Source organism: Microtus pennsylvanicus, chromosome 3, assembly GCF_037038515.1.
Source record: "Microtus pennsylvanicus isolate mMicPen1 chromosome 3, mMicPen1.hap1, whole genome shotgun sequence".
NCBI classification, from domain to species: domain Eukaryota; kingdom Metazoa; phylum Chordata; class Mammalia; order Rodentia; family Cricetidae; genus Microtus; species Microtus pennsylvanicus.
The window spans coordinates 61,461,071-61,485,635 of NC_134581.1; the positions used below are offsets into that span (position 1 = coordinate 61,461,071).

The 24,565-nt window shown below is 42.1% G+C and overlaps 1 protein-coding gene across 5 annotated transcripts in view; it reads right to left on the reverse strand.

Annotated features, from left to right (window-relative positions):
* The window catches only part of Adpgk (ADP dependent glucokinase), a 46,764-nt gene extending 25,805 nt beyond the window's left edge, over positions 1-20,959 (reverse strand). For 4 of the 5 annotated variants that reach the window (XR_012910007.1, XM_075965697.1, XM_075965695.1 and 1 more), the window contains exons 1-3: positions 20,668-20,959; positions 14,257-14,482; positions 8,959-9,021 (exon numbers count right to left, since the gene is read on the reverse strand). Coding sequence is in view for 4 of the 5 variants with exons in the window: in XM_075965697.1 (XP_075821812.1) it covers positions 8,959-9,021; positions 14,257-14,482; positions 20,668-20,894 (516 nt within the window). In the remaining variant the exon portion in view is untranslated. The remainder of the gene's footprint in view (positions 1-8,958; positions 9,022-14,256; positions 14,483-20,667) is intronic. The other variant, XM_075965696.1, reaches the window with a different exon arrangement.
* Between the last annotated feature and the right edge of the window lie 3,606 nt (positions 20,960-24,565).

Genomic DNA, 24,565 nt, shown 5'->3' on the forward strand with positions numbered 1-24,565 from the left:
AAGGCCCAGTAACATATTAAAAAAAAGAAGAAAGAAAAAAAAAAAGGAAGCCAGGCATGGTAGCACATGCATTTAATCCCAGTACTTGGTGGGCAGACACAGGTAGATCTCTGAGTTCAAAGCTAGCCTGGTCTACCCAAATTCCAGAACAGCCAGAGCTACAGAGAAACTATGTCTCAAAAATAAATAAATAAAAAGGAATATCAATATTTAAGAAAGGACAAGTCAATATTTTAAAAAAGGGATGGCTCAGTGGTCAAGAGCCCTGGCTGGACATGTCCATATGTATGCACACATGTCTGTTTAAAGGCACTGCTTCTCTTCTGCCACCTGACTTCACTTTCACTACTGCACTAAGCTGGCCTTCACTAGACTCCCCAGGTCTACTTCTAAGAAACGAAGTACAATTCTGAAGCTGGTCTACTTAACAATAGGCAATGAGCTGTTCTGACTTCTGTGTACCTCACTCTTCTATCTCCAAGGGGGAAAATAAAAAGAGGACTTTCTTACAGGCACTGGTGAGGATTACAGGAGTGAGTGTGTGCAAATGTGAGTAGCACTTCCAACAGTGCCTGGGCTGTGGTAAGAACTACGTATGGGTTAGCTCGTATTAGCACCTCTGGAAAACCTAGTTCCTTTTTTGGTTTTTCAAGACAGGGCTTCTCTGTGTAAAAATCGTGGCTGTCCTGGAACTCAGTTTGTATAGTGATATTTTATTTGTGTTTTAATAAATAAAGCTTGCCTGAAGATCAGAGGGCAGAGTTAAGCCACTAGAGATCAGGGAATAGTGGCAAACACCTTTAATCCCAGGACTCACGACCACCCTGGACTACACGAGACTCAATCTGTCTAAAAAGAGAAAGAGACTCACACAAAGGTGTTCCATGAACTAGGGAGTCACACACCTTTAATCCCAGCACTAGGGAGGTGGAGACAGGGGTGGTATGGCTGGGCAGAGAGAGTTATATAAGGCAGGAGGAGACAAGAGCTCTCTGCAGTCTAAGGTTGGTGGAGAGCATTGCAGTCTGCAGTCATACTGAAGATGGGACCATGCCTTTGTTTGTCTGAGCCTTGGTAGAGCTCTCTAGTGGTTGGCTGCTTTGCTTTTCTAATCTCCAGCTTGAACCCAATATCTGTCTCTGGGCCTTTATTATTTATGCTATATCTGGCACCCAACTTTTGGGGTACAAATTTATAAAAAAGCCATTTGCTGGTGGCTGGACCAGAGCTACACGTGGCCAGAGTCACTACCCTACAGGCTAGGTTTTGCTTTCTTCTCTCCTGGTGGGCTTTCCCTGAATCCCCCTATTAAGCTGCTGCCAAACTAGGTAGCTGCCTTAAAATCCAGTCAGGTTTTTATTATTCTACATAACAGCAATAAGCCTCACATCCTCATCATCATTGGTAGCAGATTTGGTAAGAAAATTGGGAATTTTTTAAGGCAGAAATTAGTTCAAAGAGAGAGTTTTTTCCCATCTTAAAAAATGGGAAACACAATTACAATAGAGAAAGTTAGGTCTCTGTATGATTATGTAATGCATGATTTAAAAATGAAACAACTAAATGAAGGGATAATCAATATAACCATGATTGGCGTACTGTTAATTATCACTTTGATAATCCTTGTTATTGTTTTGATAATTCTTGGTTTATCTCTTAAAAAGTTGTTTGGTTTGACTGCCAAGATACAGTCTTTGGAAAAACTAAATAAAACAGACATAGAGATATTCAGATCCAGAGGAATTTAAATGACAACCAATTTCAGTATTGCATTATAAGGTTACAGAGGAATAGCCTAAGTTTTTCAAACAACCAACCTTAATATATTAAGTAACCTTATAGGAATTGCCAGATAGAGGCTCTGAAGAGCTGAAAAGGCTCCTGTGCCAAAGTTAGATTTAAGGAGATTCAAGGAAGTGATGGTGTCATATGGTATGTATTCACCTTTTGCAAAGCAAATATTAAACTTATGGTTACTCCGTAATAGAATTATCTCAAAAGACTGGATAGACTTGGTTAAAGCTGTTTTAGAGTCTGGTTCAGAGATGAGGCTAAGACTATTGAACAATGGAGTAAAGCTGGAGGTATAGAAATCTCCCAAGATCAACTTCTTGGAGAAGGGGATTATGCTACTATAGAAAGGCAATATTTATATAATGACCACACCCTGGCTTTATGCCATGTAGCAGATTTGAATGTTTGGGACAGAGCTGGAGAAGTAGAAAAAAAAATTGACTCATTTATTAAAGTTATACAGGGCCCAAAGGAAATCATCACAGATTTCTTACAAAGATTGTCTTCATCAGTAATAGAATGATACCAAATCTAGAAGCTAGACAAATGATAATTGAATCTCTGGCTTTTGAATATGCTAATTCTCAATGCAAAAGGATAATTAGGCCTTTAAAGGCAAGGTCAGGACCTTTGGAGGAATGGATCTGAGATATAATCAATATTGAATCTCATGACAATGATGATGCTTGGCTAGGAGAGGTGATTTCCAGAGGTTTGAGGAAAAATCAAAATGTCAAAGTGTTTATGATTGATGCAAACAAAGTCACCTCAAAAGAGATTATAAACAGGATATTCCTAGAAACAATGTTTTTTTCTAAGCATAATCCAAACAGAATGCCTTCCCTTCTAGATTATGCAGGTGTGGCAAAGGCAGACATTGGACTAATGAATGTAGATCAGCCAAGAGATATTCAAAGTAACCCTTTGCCATAGGGAAACTCCTTGAGGGGCCCCTATGCCAAATCTGGTCCTGTCATTTCCTGTCATCACAGAGGAAAACTCCTTCCCAGAGCAATTAAAGAACATAATGTCTATTGTAAGAAACCATACTGCTCTGAATAATATAACAGCTATAAAAGAGAGAACAAAAAATTCAGGAGAAACAACAGAATGAGTATTTTGACAAACATATAAATGAACAAAGATCAAAATTAAAAATACGAATAAATGATGTTGTCATCGAAGGTATGGTAAACACAGGTGTGTATGTTACAATAATTTCACCAGAATCTCGGTATCCAAATTGGCCTCTTCAGGAGGTAAATGTTCAGCTTTTAGGGATCAGAACTTTATCTCGGGCAAAACAGAGCATGAGATAGGTCAAATGTATAGAGCTAGAAGGACGGGAAAGAAAATTAAGGCCATATGTGGCTAACATAGCAAAGAATTTGTGGGAACATGATTTGTTACATGGAATACTCAGATTAATATTCTCCAAATCTTAGAAACAAACCATAAATTAACCTACATTTCTGGAACAAATATTAGAAGTTATTATAAAAATATGGTCACCGACCACTCAGGTTGTACAAGAACAGGGTACAACAGCTGCTGAATTTCCAAAGACACCAACAGCCCTACTTTTAAAATGGTCAACAGACAAAACTGTTGTGCAATGGCCTTTAACTACAGAGAAACTGCAGACTTTAAAACATCTGGTACAGGAGCAACTAAATGCTCTCAGCATATTGAAAAATCAACCAGTCCTTGAAATTCTATATTTGTTATTAAAAAGAAAGCTGGAAAATGGAGAATGGTAACAGTTTTAAGAATTGTTAATAAGGTGATTTAGCCAATGGGTTCTCTACACTCTGGAATTCCTTTGCCTTTTCTATGGTCTTATAGTTATTAATTTAAAAGACTGTTTCTTCACTATACCTTTAAAGAAAAAGACAGAGAAAAGTTTGCATTCACAGTGCCTATTTACAATAATTCTCAGTCTGATAAGAGATATCAATGGAAGGTTCTCCCACAGGGACTGTTAAATAGGCCATCCTATACCAATATGATATGTCAGCCATTGGAAATAATATGTAAGAAATTTCCTCAATCTATAGTTTACCATGATATGGATGACATTTTATCAGTTTAATAAAATACAGATACTTTAGAAAGAATGTTTGAAGAAGTAAAGAAAATTTTGCCTTGCTAGGGATTACAAATTGCTTCTGAAAAAATACAAAAAGGATATTTTATTAATTACTTTGGTTATAAAATAGGTTTACAAAAAAATTAGACCCCAAAAGGTACAAATTAGGAGAGATCAATTATAGACTCTTAATAACTTTCAAAGATTGCTAGGAGACATTTCCAATCCACAGCCCACTATTGGGATAAAGCCTGATGAACTGAGTAATTTAAACAAAACCTTAGATGGTGATAAGATGGTAAATAGTCCCGGGAAACTATCAGCTCATGCTGAAAGAGAAATGGCTTTGATAGATAAGAAATTACAGAAGGCACATGTGGACTGTGTGGATCCAAATCTTAACTGCATTCTGGTCATATTACCCTCCAAACATTCACCTATAGAAATTTTAACACAGAGGGAAGATATTATCTTAGAGTGGATCTTTTTGCCACACAAACCAAGTAAAAAATTAAAAAAACTTATGTGGAAAAGGTCTCTAAGTTAATTCTAAATGGAAAATTGAGACTTCATCAATTAACAGAACAGGCCCAGCAGAAATTGTAGTACCATTTACTAATGATGAAATTGACAAATTATAGGAAGAAAGTGAACCCTAGGAAAGAACTTGAAGTAATTTTTTAGGAGAGATTAACAACAAATATTCCAAAAGCAGGAGAATTCAACTCACAAAGAGAAGCAACTGGATCCTTCTTCACATTATATGGGAAAAATCAGTATCTGGAGACCCTATATTCTATACTGATGCAAAAAAATCAGGTAAGGCAGGTTACAAATCAGAAAATTTAAGTAAAATGAATCAAAGTCCTTTGAGTTCAAAAAAGATTGACTCAGTAATCACACCATTTTCTAGAAGCTATGGCCATCATGGGTATTCCTGTACAAATAAAGACAATGCTCCAGCATATGTCTCTAAGAAAATGAAACTGTTATTTGCTTATTATAATATAAAGCATATTACAGATATAACATACAACTATACAGGCCAGGCAATTATAGAAAGATCAAATTGAACTCCAAAGGATATGTTAAATAAACAGAAAGGGATGCAAGACCCCCAGAAATAGATTGCATAATGCTTTATTAACTTTGAGTTTTAGAATTGCTAGTGAGAAAGGAACAACAGCTGTGGAGAGACAGTGAATACTAGAAAAAACTATGGAATTAAATCAGCCAGTATACTTTAAAGATATATTGACCTCAGAATGGAAACCAGGACATGAGTTACATTGGGGGAAGGGTTTTGTTTTTGTTTCCACAGGAGAAGAAAAACTATGGATACCATCAAAATTGATAAAGGTTCAATTTGAACAAGAGACACTTCTTAATTAGAAGAGATGATGATAGTTCATCAAACAGCATGGCTGTTTAATCTAAACTAACCTATAAAACTAACAAATCTTTTCATTTTATCAAATATGGCATGTCAAAAGAGAATCTCCCCAAAATTAGGGTTGGGGAAGGGTTTTGTTTTTGTCTTTTCAGGAGAGTGAAGGAATACAGCTAAGGAATCTGAAGACTAGTGGACAAATGAGACATTTGAAGAAAAAGGACAAATCATCTTAAAAAAAACGAAAAACAAAACAAAAGAGCAAATTGGCCTGTTGGTATATCACCTTTCCAACAGGATGAAATTTCATAAATCTTCCCAAATGTTTGTTTCTGCTGTTCTCTACAGACATATAATGCAAATGGTCTTTTTGAAGTCCAGTCCAATTAAAGATTAAAGCTGTCTTTGAAGTTGGAGTGTGGCTCTTTTCTTCTCTAAACCCAAGCATGCTTATTAAAGTAAAATTCAAAATCTCTGTCTCATGTCAGAAGAGCCACCTGATAAGGGACAGAAGAAAAACAAAAATTTAAGAACTATTTTATTGCCACTAATCTCATAATCTTTTGGTTTTATTTTGACTCTTTAACAGTTTTTCTTAAGGTATAAATAGTATCCCAAGATTTACAACATTTATATATCATATACATGATATATATATATACACACATATATCCTTATATCATGATGTTAACAGTTGTATAGAATACTAACTACTTCTAGAAAAAGGCTTTATTTACCTTCTGGTACATTATTTGGGGTTTGAGTCTCTATTAGTTTTCTGCAGTGAGTCATGACCATGCTTAACAGTGACCTCTGAAGTCTCTGAAAGGAGGATGGGGCCCCACAGCAACAATTCCTCCAGGACTATGATAACACCACTAAGTTGAAAAACACTATCTAAAGATTGGCTTTGGACTACAAACTGTTCAGAACAATTTTGAGGTGGCTGGCTAAGAAGATCCAGCCTCACAGACTACTCTAGCCAGGACTTGAGACCAGCCCTGCACTTTCCCATTACACAGAGACTGGACAACAAATGATAGAGCTGCCTCTCCCAGGACTTGACAATTAACCCAAATTTTTCTCTTCAGGATCCCCTAAAGATACCATTGCCCTCAGACAGCAGGAAGTAAATTTAAGACTATGACACCTACATTCCCAAGAGGTACGGGTGGGTGGGTTTTGGTCTTTCAATGGGTTATAGATATTTGTCATTGTTGGGGGTTGGTTACAATTTGTGATTGGAAACAGGAGGAAAGCTGAACAAAGGAGATTTGGAGTTCCTCTTTTGAGAAGAAAAAAGGGAGATACAGATATGATAGGATAAAAGGGTAGATTACTGAATCTACTCTGAAAAGAAAAAAAGGAGAATATAGATATGATAAAATTAGATTATTGAATCTACTTTTAAAAAGCAACTACTAATTTCAAATATTTTGGATTAGATTTTTATATATTATTATTGTATATTATACAAATTTTGCATATTGATACAAATTTGAGATTAATTTTGTTAAAACATACTGTATTTATGTTTCTAATCTTGTTCAAGGTATTGTACCTATACAACTCATTTAATAATGTAATTATTAACATAGGTTCTTTTTTTTTTCACAATGAGACATGTCTGCTTCTGGTAGTAACAATCTACTTCATAGTAGATAGATCATGGGCATCGAACAATATCCACATGGAGTTTATTTTCTTTGTGGCAAAAGTAAGCTGCTGGGCAAGGCTGCTGACAGTACGCTATCCTAATAAGACAAGCAGGACACAAAAGATAGTGACACTAAACCCTGTCAAGACAGGCAGGACAGTCCTCCACAGAAAAGTCTGTCAAACATTCTAGGCCTTTAGGCTGAAAGTGGATGCCCCAACATTGCTGAGGAATTTTAGGTGACTGTCCAGGCAGCCAGCTGTTTCTGTCATTTCTCATTTATTTTGGAAATCATTTGCTCACACTTCCTGTTTACTCAGTTAATATTACTTCCTTGGCTTGGCTGCTTTGTTTTCCTTATCTTCAGCTTGAATGCAATATCTATCTCTTGGTTTATATTATTTGTGCTACAGCTTTGTAGCACAAGACCAGGGTGGCCTTGAAATCACTGAGCTCCGCTTGCCTCTGCCTCCCAAGAACTGGGATTAAAGATGTGTGCCACCACCACTCAGCTGAAAACCTAGTTCTTAATTTCTGCTATTTCTCAGGTACTATCTGGTCCATATTGGGATGCATTTGGACAAGTTAAACTGAATTTCTGAGAGCAGTAGAGGAAAGTAGTCAGTCTGGAGTGTAGTGTTTACATTGTAGCTCTTCCATTCTCTAGCTTAGGTAACCTTGGACACCCTACTTAGCCTCTCAGGACTTCTTAATTCTGAGAATCATAAAACCATGAGACTGCAGTAAGGACAGAGCAAGTGCCATGTCTTTTCTACTCTCAAGGCCAGGCTTGTTTATTATAATGTCTTGTAGTCCTAGGCTAGCTTCTCCAGAGACAGAATGAACACTAGCCTCAGGAGAGTCCATATGAAAGGTTTAAAATAGCATCTGAGTAAGCAGTTTTCTTCTGCACTGAGTGGAATTGGGAGGACAGTTGGAGGCTATTGCTATTATACTGAAATCATCTTTGTTAAATCTCTGCTTACCATTTTAGTTTTGGATATATATTTTTCTTTTTTGAAAGCTCTAATCCAAACTCTATTTTACAGTGCAAAGGCAACTACTGTCACGCTGGCTTTCCCCTTTACATCTATCCCACTACTTACTCAGATTTTACTTTACACATATCACAAGCAAATAATTAATATTTATTTATTTGGGAGATTGTTTTTGAGGAAGAGTTTTGTTATGTACTCCAACCTGGCCCAGAACTTGTGATTTTTCTGGGATTATAGATGTGAACCACTACACCTGGCTATACGGGTCATTTAAAAGTCTACTTATATCAAAAAGTTAAGACTTGAATATACACCTCTACGTACTTGCTTCTGTCTCTGGAGTCACCACACCTGACAGCTCTCATGTTTTTGCACTTTGGATCCAGGTTCACCAACACAACCAACTCCATTTTCTCTTATCACTTATATTAATCTCCTACTTAGCCTAACTCCAGAATCCACATGCTTTTAGCCATTACATGTTCATCAGAACATGGGTTCTTAGGTCAGGCTATCTAGATAGCATCTGAGCATCCATATGTATTAGTGTGAATGCCTCTAGGCCTCCCATTTCCTTATGTGGAAAGCAAGAACAGTCCTATCAACAGCAGTATTAACTATCCTTTCATGACTGCAGAAGAACTGATCTAACGAACGGTAAGTACCCAAACATCATTAGTTACTACATTCATCCCCAACACAATACTGCTTTCTCGCCAGAAGCTTAGGTAGACCCACAGACTGAATTAAGAAACCAAGACCCACTCCTGCTCTTAACATTGAGGAAACACCAGTTGAAAGACACTGGGGCTAGAGAGATGGCTCAGTGGTTAAGAGCACTGACTGTTCTTCCAGAGGACCTGCGTTCAATTCCCAGCACTCACAGGGCAGTTCACACCTGTCTGTAACTCCAAGATCTGATACCCTCACACAGACATGCATGCAGGTAAAACACTGCATTTTAATGCACATAAAATAAAAACTAATAAATTTTAAAAAACACACGTTTTAATCTGGAAATGTGACTTACCTTTAAGTCCTCATTGGCAGCAAACCTCTGTCCAATTAAAGCTGCATTTCCTCCTACATAGTGCTGTAAGACAATTCAAGGTTATCAGCACTCAAACAAGTGCATAACCCAAGCTTAATCATTTCTAAGGTTAAAAACACAGTCCATTTCTACCCCAGCAATTTTAACTCGTTTTTTTCAGAATTGTTTTTATTTTGTGTTTATGGGTGTCTTGCCTATGTCTGTGTCTGTGTGCCACATGTTTGTGATACTTGAAGAGGCCAGAAGAGGATATTGGATCCCCTGGAAATATGAGCCTCCATGTGGTGCTGGCAATTGTACTCTGGTCCTCTGCAAGAGGAGTCAGTGCTCTTAACCATTGAGATATCACCCCGGCCCCCACTAATATATTTTGATTTTTCTTTTTTCCTGTTTTTTTGAGACAGAGTTTGATGTAGCTCAGACTAGCCTCAAGCTCCCTATGTAGCTGAGGCTAGTGCTGAACTTCTGATCCTTCTGTCCACTTCCCATGGGCTAGGATCACATGTATCTATCACCAGGCTACCTGCATCAAGCTTGGAGGTGACTTGACAACAAAGGTTACAAATGAGGTTAATAAAACAGAAACAAAGCCAGGCATCACGGTGGCCCATGCCTTAATTCGAGCACTCTGGAGGCAGAAGCTGGCTTAACTCTGTGAGTTCAAAGCCAGCCTCATCTACAAAGCAAGCTCCAGGACAGTCAGAGCTACACAGAGAGACCCTGTCTCAAAGCAAACAAAACAAAACAGACACGGAGTAATAAGGAAAGATGGAGAGAATAAATATGAAAATCAGTATGGCTGTTTGAATTAGATCAAATTGGCCCTGAGCTTCCAGGCAGTTAAAGCAGAGAATAGAAAACACAAAAGGTATGACTGTACCTTATCCCACATCCTGTGATTCCTTAATGGAGCATACGACTATGTCATTCTCCTAAATATCACTCAATACCCGAGCACATCCTTCTCTCAGTGCTGGAGCCTAGGGCCTGTGAGTGCTTTCAGCTGCATCCTTAGTCCTAAGATGTAGCTGCGCAGTTTTGTTTTTCGTCATTTAATCTGTTTGTTCTTTTCCTCTCCTTCTTGAGTGCTGAGATTAGGAGTTCATCACACTGGGCTCTAAAATGTAATTTTCTGTGGGGACTTTGGGGTGGAGAAGTGGGTGACACAGTGTCTTGCTATGTAGCTTAGGGTACTTTGAGCTCACAGCAATCCTCCTATATCAAGCTTCCAAAGTGCTGAGATTACAGGCATGAACCAACATGCTTAGTTTAAAATGTACCTTTAAGCCGGGCGATGGTGGCGCACGCCTTTAATCCCAGCACTCGGGAGGCAGAGGCAGGCGGATCTCTGTGAGTTCGAGACCAGCCTGGTCTACAGAGCTAGTTCCAGGACAGGCTCCAAAGCCACAGAGAAACCCTGTCTCGAAAAACCAAAAAAAAAAATAAATAAATAAAATAAAATGTACCTTTAAAAAATATTTTGTATTTTATTTAATTCAATGTCCATAATACAGGTAAGTTTTGCTTTGCTTGGTTCCAATTTGTATGCATAAATTCTAGTTATGATCATTTAATTAAATAACACTAGTGTGGAGATATTTTGTTTGTCCTCTAACAAATAAAGTTTGCCAGAAGATCAGAGCGCAGAGTTAGCCGCTAGTTAACCATAGAGGTCTGGAGGTCTGTACAGACAGGCAGGAAGTGATATGGCTGGGTGGAGAGGGGAATATAAGGTGAGAGGAAACAAGAGACAGCAGATAAGAGTTGGTTGTGGCTTGCTCCTTTGTCTCTCTCATCTTTCAGCATTTACCCTGATATCTGGCTCTGGGTCTTTATAAGTAAGAGCAATTAGAATTTGCGCTGCACACTAGTTTCTCCAACAACACAGCTTACATTTCATAAAGGACAAACATTGCTCCCAGACTTTTCAGCTTACAAATTACCCCACCAAGGAGAGATGTGCATTATGAATAATTAATCACATCCTCTCTTTGTATTCTATACGTTATCCACTTTAGGAATAGACAGTGAAGTATGTAGCTGTGCTGCCTGTTTCCCAGTGTCAAATCCACATTAGATTTATTTACTACAAGGAAAGGCCTGAAGGAGGAAATGCCAGCAAAGAGGGAAGTTTAAGAAAGGACCAAGGGGATACTGTGGGAAACGGACACAAGAGACTAGAAGCAGCATCACTGAGGAATGCTGACATTGACACTGTGTACAGCGGGTGTACAGAGCCTTTCTTGCTTTCAGATCATGATCTCTCTTCCACACCTATCTTGCAGCGGTGAAAGGTAGTTCTCCAAGTCAGCCTTCCTCTGGGTCCCTGGACCTTTGGCTAGGACACCCTGCCCTTCTATATTAGGGTCCTGAGTCCTTTCCAACAACATATGATACTGTCTCTGCTCTCCTTTCCCCACTGACATCTCAGTCTCCAAAATGGTCCTCTCTAGACAGGATTAGGGATCTCTTATCACCTAACTTGAATAGCATTTAACACAGCTTCACCTCTTAAGTGGTAAACATCTGGAACACAACTAGCTCCTTCAGGTTAGGGATCACCTTCTTAGGATATGGGCTAAGTAAGTGTCTGTTGCTAAGTTTGGAGAGAGGGTAGAAGTAGCACACTGACATGTTAGGAAATACAATGGCCGCCCTGGTAATAAACTCTCCTAGGTAAAGTCCCTCACACAGAACAACTCCTGTTCTCTCCACACTGCAGCTCTCATCTAGAAAGCAGGCAGTTCCAGCTGGTACTTCATGTTGCTAAGCATGGATTCGGATGCCTTGGAAACTCAAATAACAGCCAGTTCAGTTAAGAAGCCTGAGAAGTTCCCCCTGAGCAACACTCCATCTTTTTGGTCCTTAACCCACGCAGAGGCAGAGATTAAACAACTTACTCTAGAGGCTGGCCATTACTCTCACCCTGTGCTTTAGGTCAATCAATCTGTGTTTAGGCAGGATAGAGATAGCTTTCTACATAAAAATTTAGAATTTTCTGTGATGGGTAGCTCAAATTTAGTCTACATGTCAGATTTAACGTTTTACTTAACTACAATGGATAGAAGAATTCACTAGGAAATGTTAGGGAAATTTCAAGATAGCTACAAAACAGACAGAGTTTCCACAGGATGGTTTATCTGTTGGTTATCAGGCCACCAGCCTTACAGCTGACGGTAATTTGAAAAGGTACCAAACTGAGGCATCAGTAGAAGGTAAGCAAGACATTTTTCTAACGTTTAGAAATAATGTGGACCATCGAAAAGCAGAATTTAATTCCTGTAGGATTCCTGCCCCCTCCATCAAAGCAGAAGAGGACATAAAGCAAACTGGCTTAAATACCAGGATCATAAAGACCAGTGTTCCCTTCCGAGAGAGGACTTCTGCTGCTGCGCTGAGCCGTCCGGATGGATATGACAACTGTGTCCTTTACAGACTTGGCTGGCTAATGCCTCGCTCATTTCTAATGCTCAGGATGGCCACTTCAGAAGACAAAACGAATTTAAATCTCAAAGGGATCAAAATCAAAATGGTCACCAAGGTTTGCCTGTGATTGGTACCAATTAAAAATGTATTAACAACTTCCCTAGCAGGGCTGGAGAACTGGCTCAGCAGTTAAGAGCACTGGCTGCTCTCCCAAAGGTCCTGAGTTCAGTTCCCAGTAACTATATATGGTGGCTCACAGCCATTCGTAATGAGATCTGATGCCCTCTTCTGGCCTGCAGGCAGAATACAAGCAGAATACTGTATACATAATAAAAACAAATCTATAAAAACAGAACAAAACAAAAAACTTCCCTAGTCAGAATTCAGGTTCATACTTATGTGAGACCTGTCTTTTGCATAAAATGAGGGCCCTACATAAGGAGGAAGAATTACTGGAGCTTAGTGGTGCTGGGATGAGAGAAATCAGAACCAAAACTCATCCCCAGGGTTTGTAGAGGACAGGCATGCTGGTGAGATGGGAAGAGCCAAGGTTGTATCTCCAACTCTAGAACTGACTCTTCTACCACACACTGTGCTTCTACCATGTGGGTTCTAGGGTTTTGTTGATAATTACAGGTGAGCTAAAGATACTGAAGTTCCTATGTCTAGTGTGTTTTGCTCTATAAACAAGTGGTTCTCAAAACAAGGTCCTCAATCCAATAGTGTTAACCAAGAAACTTGCTAGAAAAGAAAACTCTAGGTTTCCACAGACTGAACAGGATCTCAGAACACCAGTGGCAATTTCTTTTAAGAGTCCCTATCCCACCTCCCCTCAGGGATTTCAACACATACTTCAGCCTGAGAACTACCAATCTAGACCAGCAGATTTCAAACAGTGTGACACTGCCAGCGCCTCTTCCCCACAGGAAACACAGGAGAGTATCTGAGATAGTTTGGCCACCACAGTGGAGAGCAGAGCTTTGCACTTAGCAGTCTGAAGTGGGAGGTTGCTGACAACTCCCTAACACACAGGACAGCCCTTCTCACAGAGCATTAGCCTCCATCCTCTCAAAACACTCTGGTCTGGACAGACGAAATAAAGGTGAAGACACTCCCAAACCCCTTCCCAAAAGGATTTAGATAGAGCTCTGTGTGGGCTTATCTTTTTTTCCTTCCTTCTTGGCAAGGACTCAGACATATTAAGATTACTGCAAACTATATATAAAAAATTTTAACCTGAGGGGAGAGGGACTGGGAGGAAGAGAGGAAGGAAAACTGTGGCTGGGATGTAAAATAAATAAATACATTTATTTAAAAAAATGAAGTATAGAAACACACACAAATATGGAAAAAATAAATTATAACCTAAACTAGGAATAGACATACATACTTCTAACCTTTAGTCTGGTAACAAAGAAGGGGGGAGGGTGTTCTGTATGACCCAGAACAGAAGTCCAAGTAAAAGAAATAGTAGGATTAATGACATACACAACACAAAATTTTACAAAAAGGGCCAACCCACAGAATTGGATCTTGGTGTACAATGAAAGAGAAAAGAGAAAGCTGCCCTTTTTTGGTTTTGTTTTTTTGGAGACAGGGTTTCTCTGTAGCTTTGGAGGCTGTCCTGGAACTCCCTCTGTACACCAGGCTGGCCTTGAACTCAGAGATCTACCTGCCTCTGCCTCTGCCTCTGCCTCTGCCTCTGCCTCTGCCTCTGGAGTGCTGATATTAAAGGTGTGCACCACCAATGCCTGGCTGAGAAAGCTGCTTCTAAGAACCCTGCAAAAAAAAAAAAAAAAAGGCTATCTCCCTCCCTTAACAAAGTTTGTAGCACTGGTAATTGGGGCAAACCTGGGCTCCAGGGAACTCAGATGCAGTCTGGGCAATGTCATGGAAGGTTTCCTTATCACTGAAGAAGCGCTCAGCAGCAGCTCCCTTCCCCATGAAGTATACAAAGGCTTCTTCCAGATCACTTCTTGAGTGCAGAACAGCATGATCTCTTCCACTCCCAGGACTGAGACCAAGAGCCTGCAAAAGCTTCACGCCAGAGATCACCACATCCACACAGGCATTGACTCTGGAAGGAGAGAGACGAAAGGAAGCTAAAGCATGGGGCAGCAACTCTGAATTTACCTACAGAGAGCAGCTCTGCAGACAGCTGGTGTAGGTTTGACACCAGGACAATAAAGCAAACATCATATATCTAAAGAATGATTTTATCTGGACATACATATTGGAACTCTTTTTCAGAGTCAGGCAAACTTTTATTGTCAGCTACAAACTGAGAATGCAGGTACTCAGCACTCAGAACAACAATATCATGGGAACAAAAATGCATTTATGCAAAGATGCCAGCAAAGCTATGTTGTCTGGATGCAAGTCCCTTCAACTTCTGAATCTGTTTCCTTGACTATAAAATGGCAACAATACAAGTTAACTTACAGTAGAGATTTAATAAATTAATGTATGTTTTAAAGTGCAAAAAAAAAAATCTTGTCAAAAGGCAGCCGTCAGACACTTTCCTCCAAAGACAAGACAGGACATTGGGCAGACTACACTAACTACCAAATACTCCGAGCTGAAGCTGCATCTTAGAACTGAGCATGGCTTGGAAGACTTGGGCGGGCCTGTAACCTGTTGTAGCTCAGTACTTGACATGAGTTCACAGAAGTGGTCCATGCACTTCAAAGGGCTGTTGAGAAACCAGTACAGCATCACCTGGTTGGTTGTATGAAATTATAAAGCCTCATCAACTTAGTAAGACCTTGTTTCAGAAAAAAAAAAAAAAGACCAGGTATGTTGGCTTATGCCTTTAAGTCCAGGATTTAGGAGGCTGAGACAGGAATGCTGTGAATTCCAGGACAGCCTAGATAAGTCTAAGTGTAAAACCCTCAGCAAAAATAACAGAAAAATGTTACTGACCATCTACTTATGTGCAGATGCCAAACTAATAACTCTATGTGCCCGTCACACCCTGTCACCAGTTAAACTAATAACTCTATGTGCCCGTCACACCCTGTCACCAGTTAAACTAATAACTCTATGTGCCCGTCACACCCTGTCACCAGTTAAACTCTCCCTCTAAAGCTAACAACATCCTTCAACATCAACAAGCACATTGCCAGAGCTTCACTGTGGAGAGGAAATTAAGACAAAGAAACTAACAAATTGTGCTCACTTGACAGGAGGGCAGAATTTCAAAACATATAAATCGTTGTGTGATATGGAGAAAACAAAATCCAACAATTAGGGAACAAACAGGACAAAGATACCGAATGTCTATCTAAGAAGGGGGTTAGAGAAGGAACTGGAAGCCTAGCTTCCTGGTCTATGAGCAGAGACCGGGTGGGAGCAGCGTTCTTCTCCCTGAGCTGAAGCGTCTCAAAGGATAGTGTTTCTTATCACTTCCCTCCATGGCATCCTTGGTAAAACGTTTCCTAAAGTTCATTCTAGCTTTAACAGTCTTTGCCTTGGACACTGAAAGAACTAATCATAGTCACGAGATATCTGGCTGAAGAGAATCAAGGACTGGGGGTGCTATGCCCTGGATGGTGTCTAGTGAGGCACCAAAGTCAGGACGGGCATGTTCAGATAAGGAACACCAAGTCAACAAGGGCTGTGAGCTCAGTTATTAGTCGTCATGGCTCCAGCTGAGAGGAGCTATAGTAGAGATTAACTAACATTCCAAAAGCCACAGACTGGAGCAGCTTTAATTCAAACTCAGATTCGTCTACACTGAATTCCTCGCGGGAGGCACAGGTAAGCAAAGCTATGAGGAAAGGTCTATAACATGAGTGTTCATCTAGAGTGGAGAATTTAGAGGGAGCAAAGCTCAGGGCAAAGAAAGACTCGAGTCAATGTGAGGTTGAGGGCTTCATTTTTATCCCATAGGCAATAGATACCCAGGTCCAATTCAGAAGCAGGGAGGAGTCACATTTTTAGAAAGTCAAGGTGGGCTTCATTTAAGCACTGGCATCTCAAAAGTAAGCAGTCCCTGTCCTCAGCAAACTCTTAACTTCAGCCTCATTCTCAGAAGCCGCTTCAGCTGAAATCCTCTGCAGCCCAGTTTAACCGGCTCCTTTCTTTCTGTCTCTTATTCTGGTAACCGTGGGGCCTAAATACGGAAGCAGAAGCGGGAAAGACGAGTCTTACACTGTTATTACAGCACATGATGGCTCTGTGTGTATGACCTCGGGAAACCGGTATTTCTAAGACAGCTTGTCATTTGTGATGACTGAACACTTAGAACCACCTGCTTCATAAAGTTGCTACACCTGGTATGGAGAGCCTGCTTTCTTTAACTGCCCACCCACCCTGCTATCCAGCATCTCCAATCTCACCCTCCAGTATCACTGCCAAGCAATGGTTTGGGTTTTTTCCTCCCTTCACCAGAGCCCTACAATGGCCTTTTTACCAGTATCAGGGTCTCCAGACAACCTGCCTTACGGACCATACTAAACCATGTGCTTTGAGTGAGAAATGAATCCACGTGTCAAACTACAACCCACCCTCACTCCAAAATGAAGTTTTAGTACATTTGCTCCCTAACCCCATGCCCTACTTTTACATTTAAACATCTCTGGGTAAGAAATAATGTTGCTAGTTGCTTTGTGCTGGCCACAAAAAGGTGTGGAGCAGTTAGAATAGGTTAAATAGTTGCTCAAAAATCTATCTTTTCCATTCCCATCAGATATTTTCAACAAGGAACTTTAGCGGCACTCGCCTGTTTATAAAGCTTTACTCTCTTCTCCATCACCAACTCCAAAATTCCCTTCTTCTCAGCATTCTCATTCTCAAATCCTGCCTCTGTAGTCCAGGATGGCCCCAAACACACCCTCTTCCCACCTCAGCTCCCAGGGCTGCAATTACAGGTGTGCACCACCACAACCGGTGCCGCCTCGTTTCTTCTTCGCTGTGGACTTTTCCCACACTTGGTCCTTGCTTAGATGTATCTGTTCCCTTGCCTTGATCAGAAGAAATCTTTTTCTCTCTAGATCTATCACACAAGTTATCATGGAATATATTTTCTATCATGGTCTCAACAAGATGTCCCATCCATATGGTTTTGCTACAATGTAATTTTGATATTCCTCCCACCAAGGAGTAACCCATGTCCCCTCCCCTTAAAACCAGGTGGACCAAACTCTGGGAAATCTGATCCTATAGTTAAATCATGAGACATTAAGCCATCTGGCTAGCCTAGTCTCCCTGTTCTGAGAATCCGAACAGCCAGAAGATACCTCCTGTAGATGGAAAACCTCAGTGGACATTCCAGCCTTGATCAATCTTAATGATAAACCTAGTCTCAGTCTTTACCCTACTATAACTGTAGAAGACCCCAAATGCTAGAAGTGCTCAGCTGAACCCAATCATATCTTAGAATAACAAAAGGTCAAGAAATAAGGCAGTCTTAAGTAAGTTTAGAGGTGATTCATTACTATGTAACAACAGAAAATGGAATGCCATTTCCTTGGAGCGTTTTCTACTATCCCATCCTGGGAGGAATTAGCAATTCTTCGGAATAGCTGGACTGCCTTACTCTTATCAGGAGCCAAACACAGCACCTTTCACAACTGTTATGGACAATGGTAACCCCTACCTCACCTCAAATTCCTATGTGGAAACCCTATGGTGGTTTGATTAAGAACTGTTTGGGAAGGATTAGGAGGTGTGGCCATGTTGGAACAGGTGCATCAGCAGGGGTGGGATTTCAAACGCCCATGCTCTTCCCAGTTAGTTCTCTCTCTCTCTGCCTCCTACTTTTGAACAAGGATATAAACTCTCGACTACTACTCCAGTGTTATGGTTGCCTGCCTGCTGCCATGTTTCCTGTCAAGATGGCTATGGATTCATCCTCTGAAACTGAAGGCCCCAATAAACTCTTTTATAAGTTGCTTTCATTGTGGTATTTTGTTATGGCAGTAGAGAAGTAACGAAGACAAACCCAGTCCCCAGTGTAACTGTATTTGGACTTTGGGCCTCATGGGATGCAATTAAGATTAAATGGGTGGCAGAGGTAGCCCCTAATTCAACAAGAATGGTTTTCATATAAGAGGAAGAGACATCGCTCTGGACTACGCAGTAAAAGTCATGTGAGAACACAAGAAGCTGGCCAGTTGCAAGGTAAATGGCATCGCCAGAAATCAGCTTCCCTAGAAACCACTCTGGAACCTTGATTTGGGACTATCAGTCTCCAGGGTCATCAGAAAGCTTCTGTTGTTTTAAGCAATTAGTCTGAGTTATTCTGTTCTAGTATCCCAAGTAGTACAATCTATCTGCTTCCAACAAATGCAGCAGAAACTTGGCCTCCTCCGTACGTACACTCAGAACCCAGCACATACCCGACACAGCTCAAAGAAAAAAATCAAGAATCTGATAAGAGAGCTGGGCTTGGTGGTGCACGCCTTTAATTCCAGCACTTGGGAGGCAGAGGTAAGTGGATCTCTGTGAGTTTGAGGCCAGCCTGGTCTACAAAGAGAATTCCAGGGCAACCAGGGCCATTACACAGAGAAATCCTGTCTTAAAAGAACAAAACAAAAAAGAATATAAGGCCAGGCATGATGGCAAAGTCCTTTAATCCCAGCACTCACACTTGGGAGGCAGAAGAAGGCCAGTCTCTGAATTTAAGGCCAGTCTGGTCCAAAGAGTGAGTTCCAGGACAGCCTGGGTTACACAGAAAAATGCTGTCTTGAAAAATAAATTAAAGATAATTAAAAAAATAAAAAATAAAAAAAAAGAAAGAAGAAAAAATCAGATAAGAAGGGCTGGAGAAGGCTCAGCAGTTAAGAACACAGGCTGCTCTTCCAGAGGCCAGAGTTTAATTCCTAGCACCAGCTGGGGTAACTCATCAGCACATGTAACTCAGCTCCAGGTGACCCAGCACTCTTTTCTGGACTCCAAGGGGACCTGCACTCCCACCTACTCCCACACAGATACATTTTAAAATTTCTAAATCTTAAAGTAAGACTCTGATAAAGAAGGCTAGAGAGAGATGGTTCAGTGATTAATAGTAGGGTCCTCTTGCAGAAAACCCAGGTTCAAGTCCCAGCACCCATATGGCAGCTCACAACTGTTCATAATTCCAGCCCCAGGGGATCAGAGGCTTTTGGCAGGCACTGCACGAAAAAACATGCTGACAAAAACACCCATACACATAGAAGAAGAAAACAAAAGAATCCGATAAAAGGGTGGGTGAACAGAGTATGAATTTGGAAAGAGGTAGGAAATACAAAGTAAAGACTACTTGGATACAAAACTAACTAGTTAACATGTGAGTACTTGCAAAAGCTAACATATTATTGGTTAAATAACGTGATTATTTCATCTATGCAGGTCACCTTTGCTTTACTTTACTCCACTTAGCCACAACAATGGCACAAAATAGGAGGGACGAGTTGTTTTTGTACAGGCCTCTTAGGCATGTAACACCAGTACAGGAGGCAGGAACAGGTACATCTAGGTTTGAGGCCCATTCCTCATCTATATAAGTTCCAGACCAGCCAAGGAGACCTTAGTTCAAAAAGAAGCAAAAACTCAACAAATCCAACCTAAAGAAAAGCATACCCCCCCCCAAAAGATAATAAACTTGGCGTTGTATGGCACCCCTGACGTGACAAGAAAACCAAGGCGAACTGGGAGAGGGACTAAGGTTAGTGTTAAAAAAATTACATTTCTGTGAGTTTTACAAAGAAAGGAGGTACTGTGATTTGGGAGAACTTTAAAAATACGGACTGTCACTCAGGATGGAGAAGGAAGTAGTTCTAAGGAGGGCGTGCTAAACGTGAAAGGCGCAGAGAGCAGACAATGAAACCTCAACCAAAAAAACTGCTGAATTTGAAAACGAGCAGTTTTAGTACAGTGGTCTTCAGACCAGATGACGTAATAGCTACAGAACTCATTCAGCTTCAAGTTCAGAATAGGAAGAGCGCTAGAAGAGGAATCTGTGACCGATAGAGAACAGTTGGCCGCGAAGGGGCGAAAGTCACGACAATGGGGTAACCTCAAAAAAATACAGGTGACAGGCTGAGTTAGATGTCTAAGAGGCTATTAGGGCTGGCTGGTTTTACACGGAAAAGAGAAGAGCAGAACCAGCCGAGGGGGAAAATTGTGCTGAGTGTCCCTGAAGCGATGACGAAAGGCTCGTCTCACACGTCCGACACTTTTGCCAAGAGGGCAACGCGGACACCAGCGCGTCCAGGGCAGACCCCGGAGCGCGCACACTTCCCGGGGAGGCCCAGAGCCGCAGGCCCCGCAGGCACTCACCCCACAGCCACGCGGCGCCAGCGCCGGGCGGGCTGCACGATGAGGGCATCCCAGGCGGCCGCCAGCCGGCCCTCGGGGGACAGAGGTCCCGGGGGCGCGGGCCCCAGCCGCAGCGAGCTCCAGAGAGAGCGCAGCGCCGAGCCCGGCAGCTCCGGCTCCAACAGGAACACGCAGCCCACGGCCAGCGCCAGGAAGCCAGCGCACGCAGAGCCGCGCCACAGACCCATGTGAGCACACCGCCGCGCTGGTGGCGACAGGCTCCGTTCTCGGCTCGCGCCTCCTCCCAGCTGGGCGCGTGATGACGTAGACACGCGTTGGCGTCACACCCGCGCGCCACAGGCTCCTCCCCTTATGGGCGGGCGGGGCTACTGGAGAACGGGCGCTCCAGATATGGGCGGAGCTATGGCTGGACTTTGGGCGGGGCGATGGGGCGGAGCGACAACGGCGCGAGCGTTGGAGAGTCTGTACATTCACAAGGTGAAGCTGGGCGGCGCTGTTGTGCGGTCCCTACCCGGAACGAACAAAGACGGGAGTGTGGCCCTAATCCCTGCACGTCTTCCCGGAGCGCACCTGTAGAGTAGAGGGGAATCCGTTTGCTTCCCTAGTAAAATGGGACAGGTAGAAAACGAAGCAGACAATCCTCGCGATTATGTAAGAGTCAGTCGGTTTCCCGGTGACACAAGCTGAGATTGAAGAGAGCCCCTAGAGATCTTGTTCAATCTAGAGATCAAATTCAACATTCAGACCCCTAACAGGGGTGCTGTTCCTTTTAATAACCTCAGAATAATCCACAAAGGCATACGATCTTATGGACTATAGACTCGCTTTAAGACCTCCTGGTTTAGTTCTCGGCGATACTGCGGAAATCCAGTCCTGTCTTTCTTGGTGTGACACTTTGGTGTGGGAAGGCAGGTTAAGAGTCGGGGAAGCCAGGCTTGTTGCCCAGCTCATTCTCAGCCTCATATTCTACTCTGGGTTCATTCTCCCCCCCCTCCCCCAGCTGACCTGACCATTCAGTCCTTTTCCTTTTCAAAGGAGACCTTCACACAAGAAGAGATTTGGGATGCTTTGGGAAAGACAAACCAAGAGGCTTCTGAGAGTTGTGTCAGTCCGTGAATACTATTTTTCCTAGAGTTACTTATGTCAACCTGTTCCAGAGAAACTGTTTCTGCAGTGGCCCTCGTTGTTGAGTTTCCTTGCTACCATCATCTATTTCCAGAACAGTATATCCATTAACTGGCCAGAGACTGTTTACTGGTTTGTTTACTCACTTTTGGGTTTATTAAATAAGGTCTCGTGTAGCACAGACTAGCCTCCAACTCACTCTCTTGTCAAGGATGATTTTGGATTTCTGATCCTCTGCCTCCACCTCTGGATTGCGCTAGGATTACAGGTACGTATCATTGTGCTTAGTGCTCAGGAAGACCCCAAAGTCTTATGCCTTCTAGATAAGCTCTTTACCAACTGAATTGCATTTTTAGTCTCTGTTTACTGAGAACCAGGTGTTTACGATGAATTGGTTTGGGTGGTGAATTGGCAAAGTTATGTGGTTGAAGGTTGGTTCCCAAGATCAGCTTTGGAAGGAGCAGAAGAAGCTAACTGTGAACTAAAGCACACAGGCAGGGCGGACTAGGGGAAGACTCCCCAAAAACGTGGAATTCTGCTGAGTTTCCAGCACTTTCCACCTGATTCTTCTGCTTCTTTCTTGGCTAGTAGAAACTTTTGTTGTTTAGTCTCAGAGGTTAAATAGCAAGAACTGGAGCAAAATCTAAGTTTATTTCTCATGTAAAAGTCCAGATGCAGTGTGGGTGCCACTGTGGGCTGTGTCAGCAAGCTAGATCCCATCTGGCAGTTCTTTTTTGGGGGGTGGGGAGATCTGGGCCTCTTCTGGATTTGGGTCAATGTGGTTTTCTGTTGGGGAAGACAGGGAGATGAGAGTTGACCTCAAATCCAACTGCAGAATAAGGAGCTGGAGCTCCACGAGGTGAAGGGCAGACACCAGCAGCAGTTTATGGAGCCTGGTATAACTTCTGGTCACAGACACCAGCAGCAGCCTTGATTCCCTCTCCCACTCGTTGGGGCTCAGAGACAGGCACACAATTCTCTGGAAACTACAGGCCCTCTTGAAATTCTTCCTTAATAAACAAAGTCACTTCAGATTATCTGTTTGGCATCTGGAATGCTTTGCTAGCCAGTTGTTTTTCCAGAAGTTAGATTTCTGGGGACAATTATACAAAACAGTCCCGAATGTAGACAAGACTCCATTGCCTGAGCAGAGAGAGAGAGAGAGAGAGAGAGAGAGAGAGAGAGAGAGAGAGAGAGAGGGAGGGAGGGAGAGAGAAGGCTGAGAGAGCCTCGTGACTACTCCTCCCCCAACCCAAATTATTTCCAGACATGGCCTTTGCTGTTGTTTCTCTCTCCTAGGGCTTTAAAATGTGAGGGGAAAAAAAGCAATTGCATTCCAGAAAAATTCAGAGAACAGCCCAGGCACCAGGTGTTCCACCCAAGACCCTAACCTGGAAGGCCATAAAGCACACCTAGGATTTAAACAGGAAATAGCAGAACAAGAATCCATATCACCCCCACGATCTGGAGCGTTTTTGAGAGCAAGTTTGCTCCCACCTTGGAGAAGAAACACAGGGACCAAAAGTCCCCATGTTGGCTGGACTAATCACCTTTTCCACAAACCAGGGCCTCTGGGGCTTCATCCAAGTTGCTTTCTGGAAAGTACTTCCTATCAGGTGTCTGTTGATGCCAGGAACACTGCCAGCCATAGGTCAGAACTGGACTTTAAGGGTTATAGGAAAAACTCCATAGAGCCGAGAGGGAAGAAAGGATCTCAAGACCTCCAAAGAAAAAGGTCTGTGTCAGAGGCAACGGGTGCCCTCCTCCCTGTTCTGCATTAATAGAACCCTAGAAGGGCTCAGGAGATGGACTGAGGCAGGGGCATGACCAAAATGGCAGCAACAAGCCTTGAGAAGGGCATGATTGTTCCTTGATGGTGACAAGATTCCTTGCATAGAGTGGGGGTGGCATCTTCTCATCTTGGGAGGTGGGTCCTGAGACACTGGTCCAGGACTTCCACTTTGGGATGAACTGCTCTGGACTGGGGAAGTGCTGAGCCTGGGAAAGCAGGAGGCTGGAGTTGTTGGTTTCTGTCTCCTAGGAGCCCAGGGCCTTCAGAGGAATGAAGTACAATGAAGCCTGGACTTCCACAGTTTTCCCTTGACATCTCAAGCTGTTGGAACCTTACTGTCAGACTGCCAGCCAAAACCCTTTAAGTTCACGGACACTCCTGCTTGGGTTGTCCTCTGAAGGTGTGGAAGCCAGGCCTGCCGGCAACCAGACAGGCAATATTGCAGGGATGTGGTTTGCGTTTTTGTAATACAATGATTTGGAAAGCAATGGAAAGTTAGCTTAACTCTGTTGGCTTTTCTTCTCCTTCAGCATACAATCTGAATTTGGTTCTCAATACCCATGTTGAGTGGCTCCTAACTGCCTATAAATCCACCTTCAAGGGGATCCTATACCTTTGGCCTCTCAGAGTACCCCCCCACATCTCAATTCCCATGAACATACACATAATTGTACATAAAATCTGTTTTAAAAAGAAGCCGGGCATGGTGGTACACACCTTTAATCCCAACACTTGGGAGGCAAAAGCAGGTGGACCCTGCTGAGTTAAAAAATAAAAACAGAATAAGAAGAATAAAGGAAGAGGAGAATTAAAAAGAAGAAGGAGTAAAGATTACATAAAGAGGAAAAGGCAGAGGTATTACAGGTACACTAAGCTGGGTTGAGAAACATTCACAGCAGCCTTGAAACCTCACTGAGTTTTATGCAAACACTAAGCCATCACACAGCACACATGCAAGAGTGGAAGCGAGATAACAGGAAC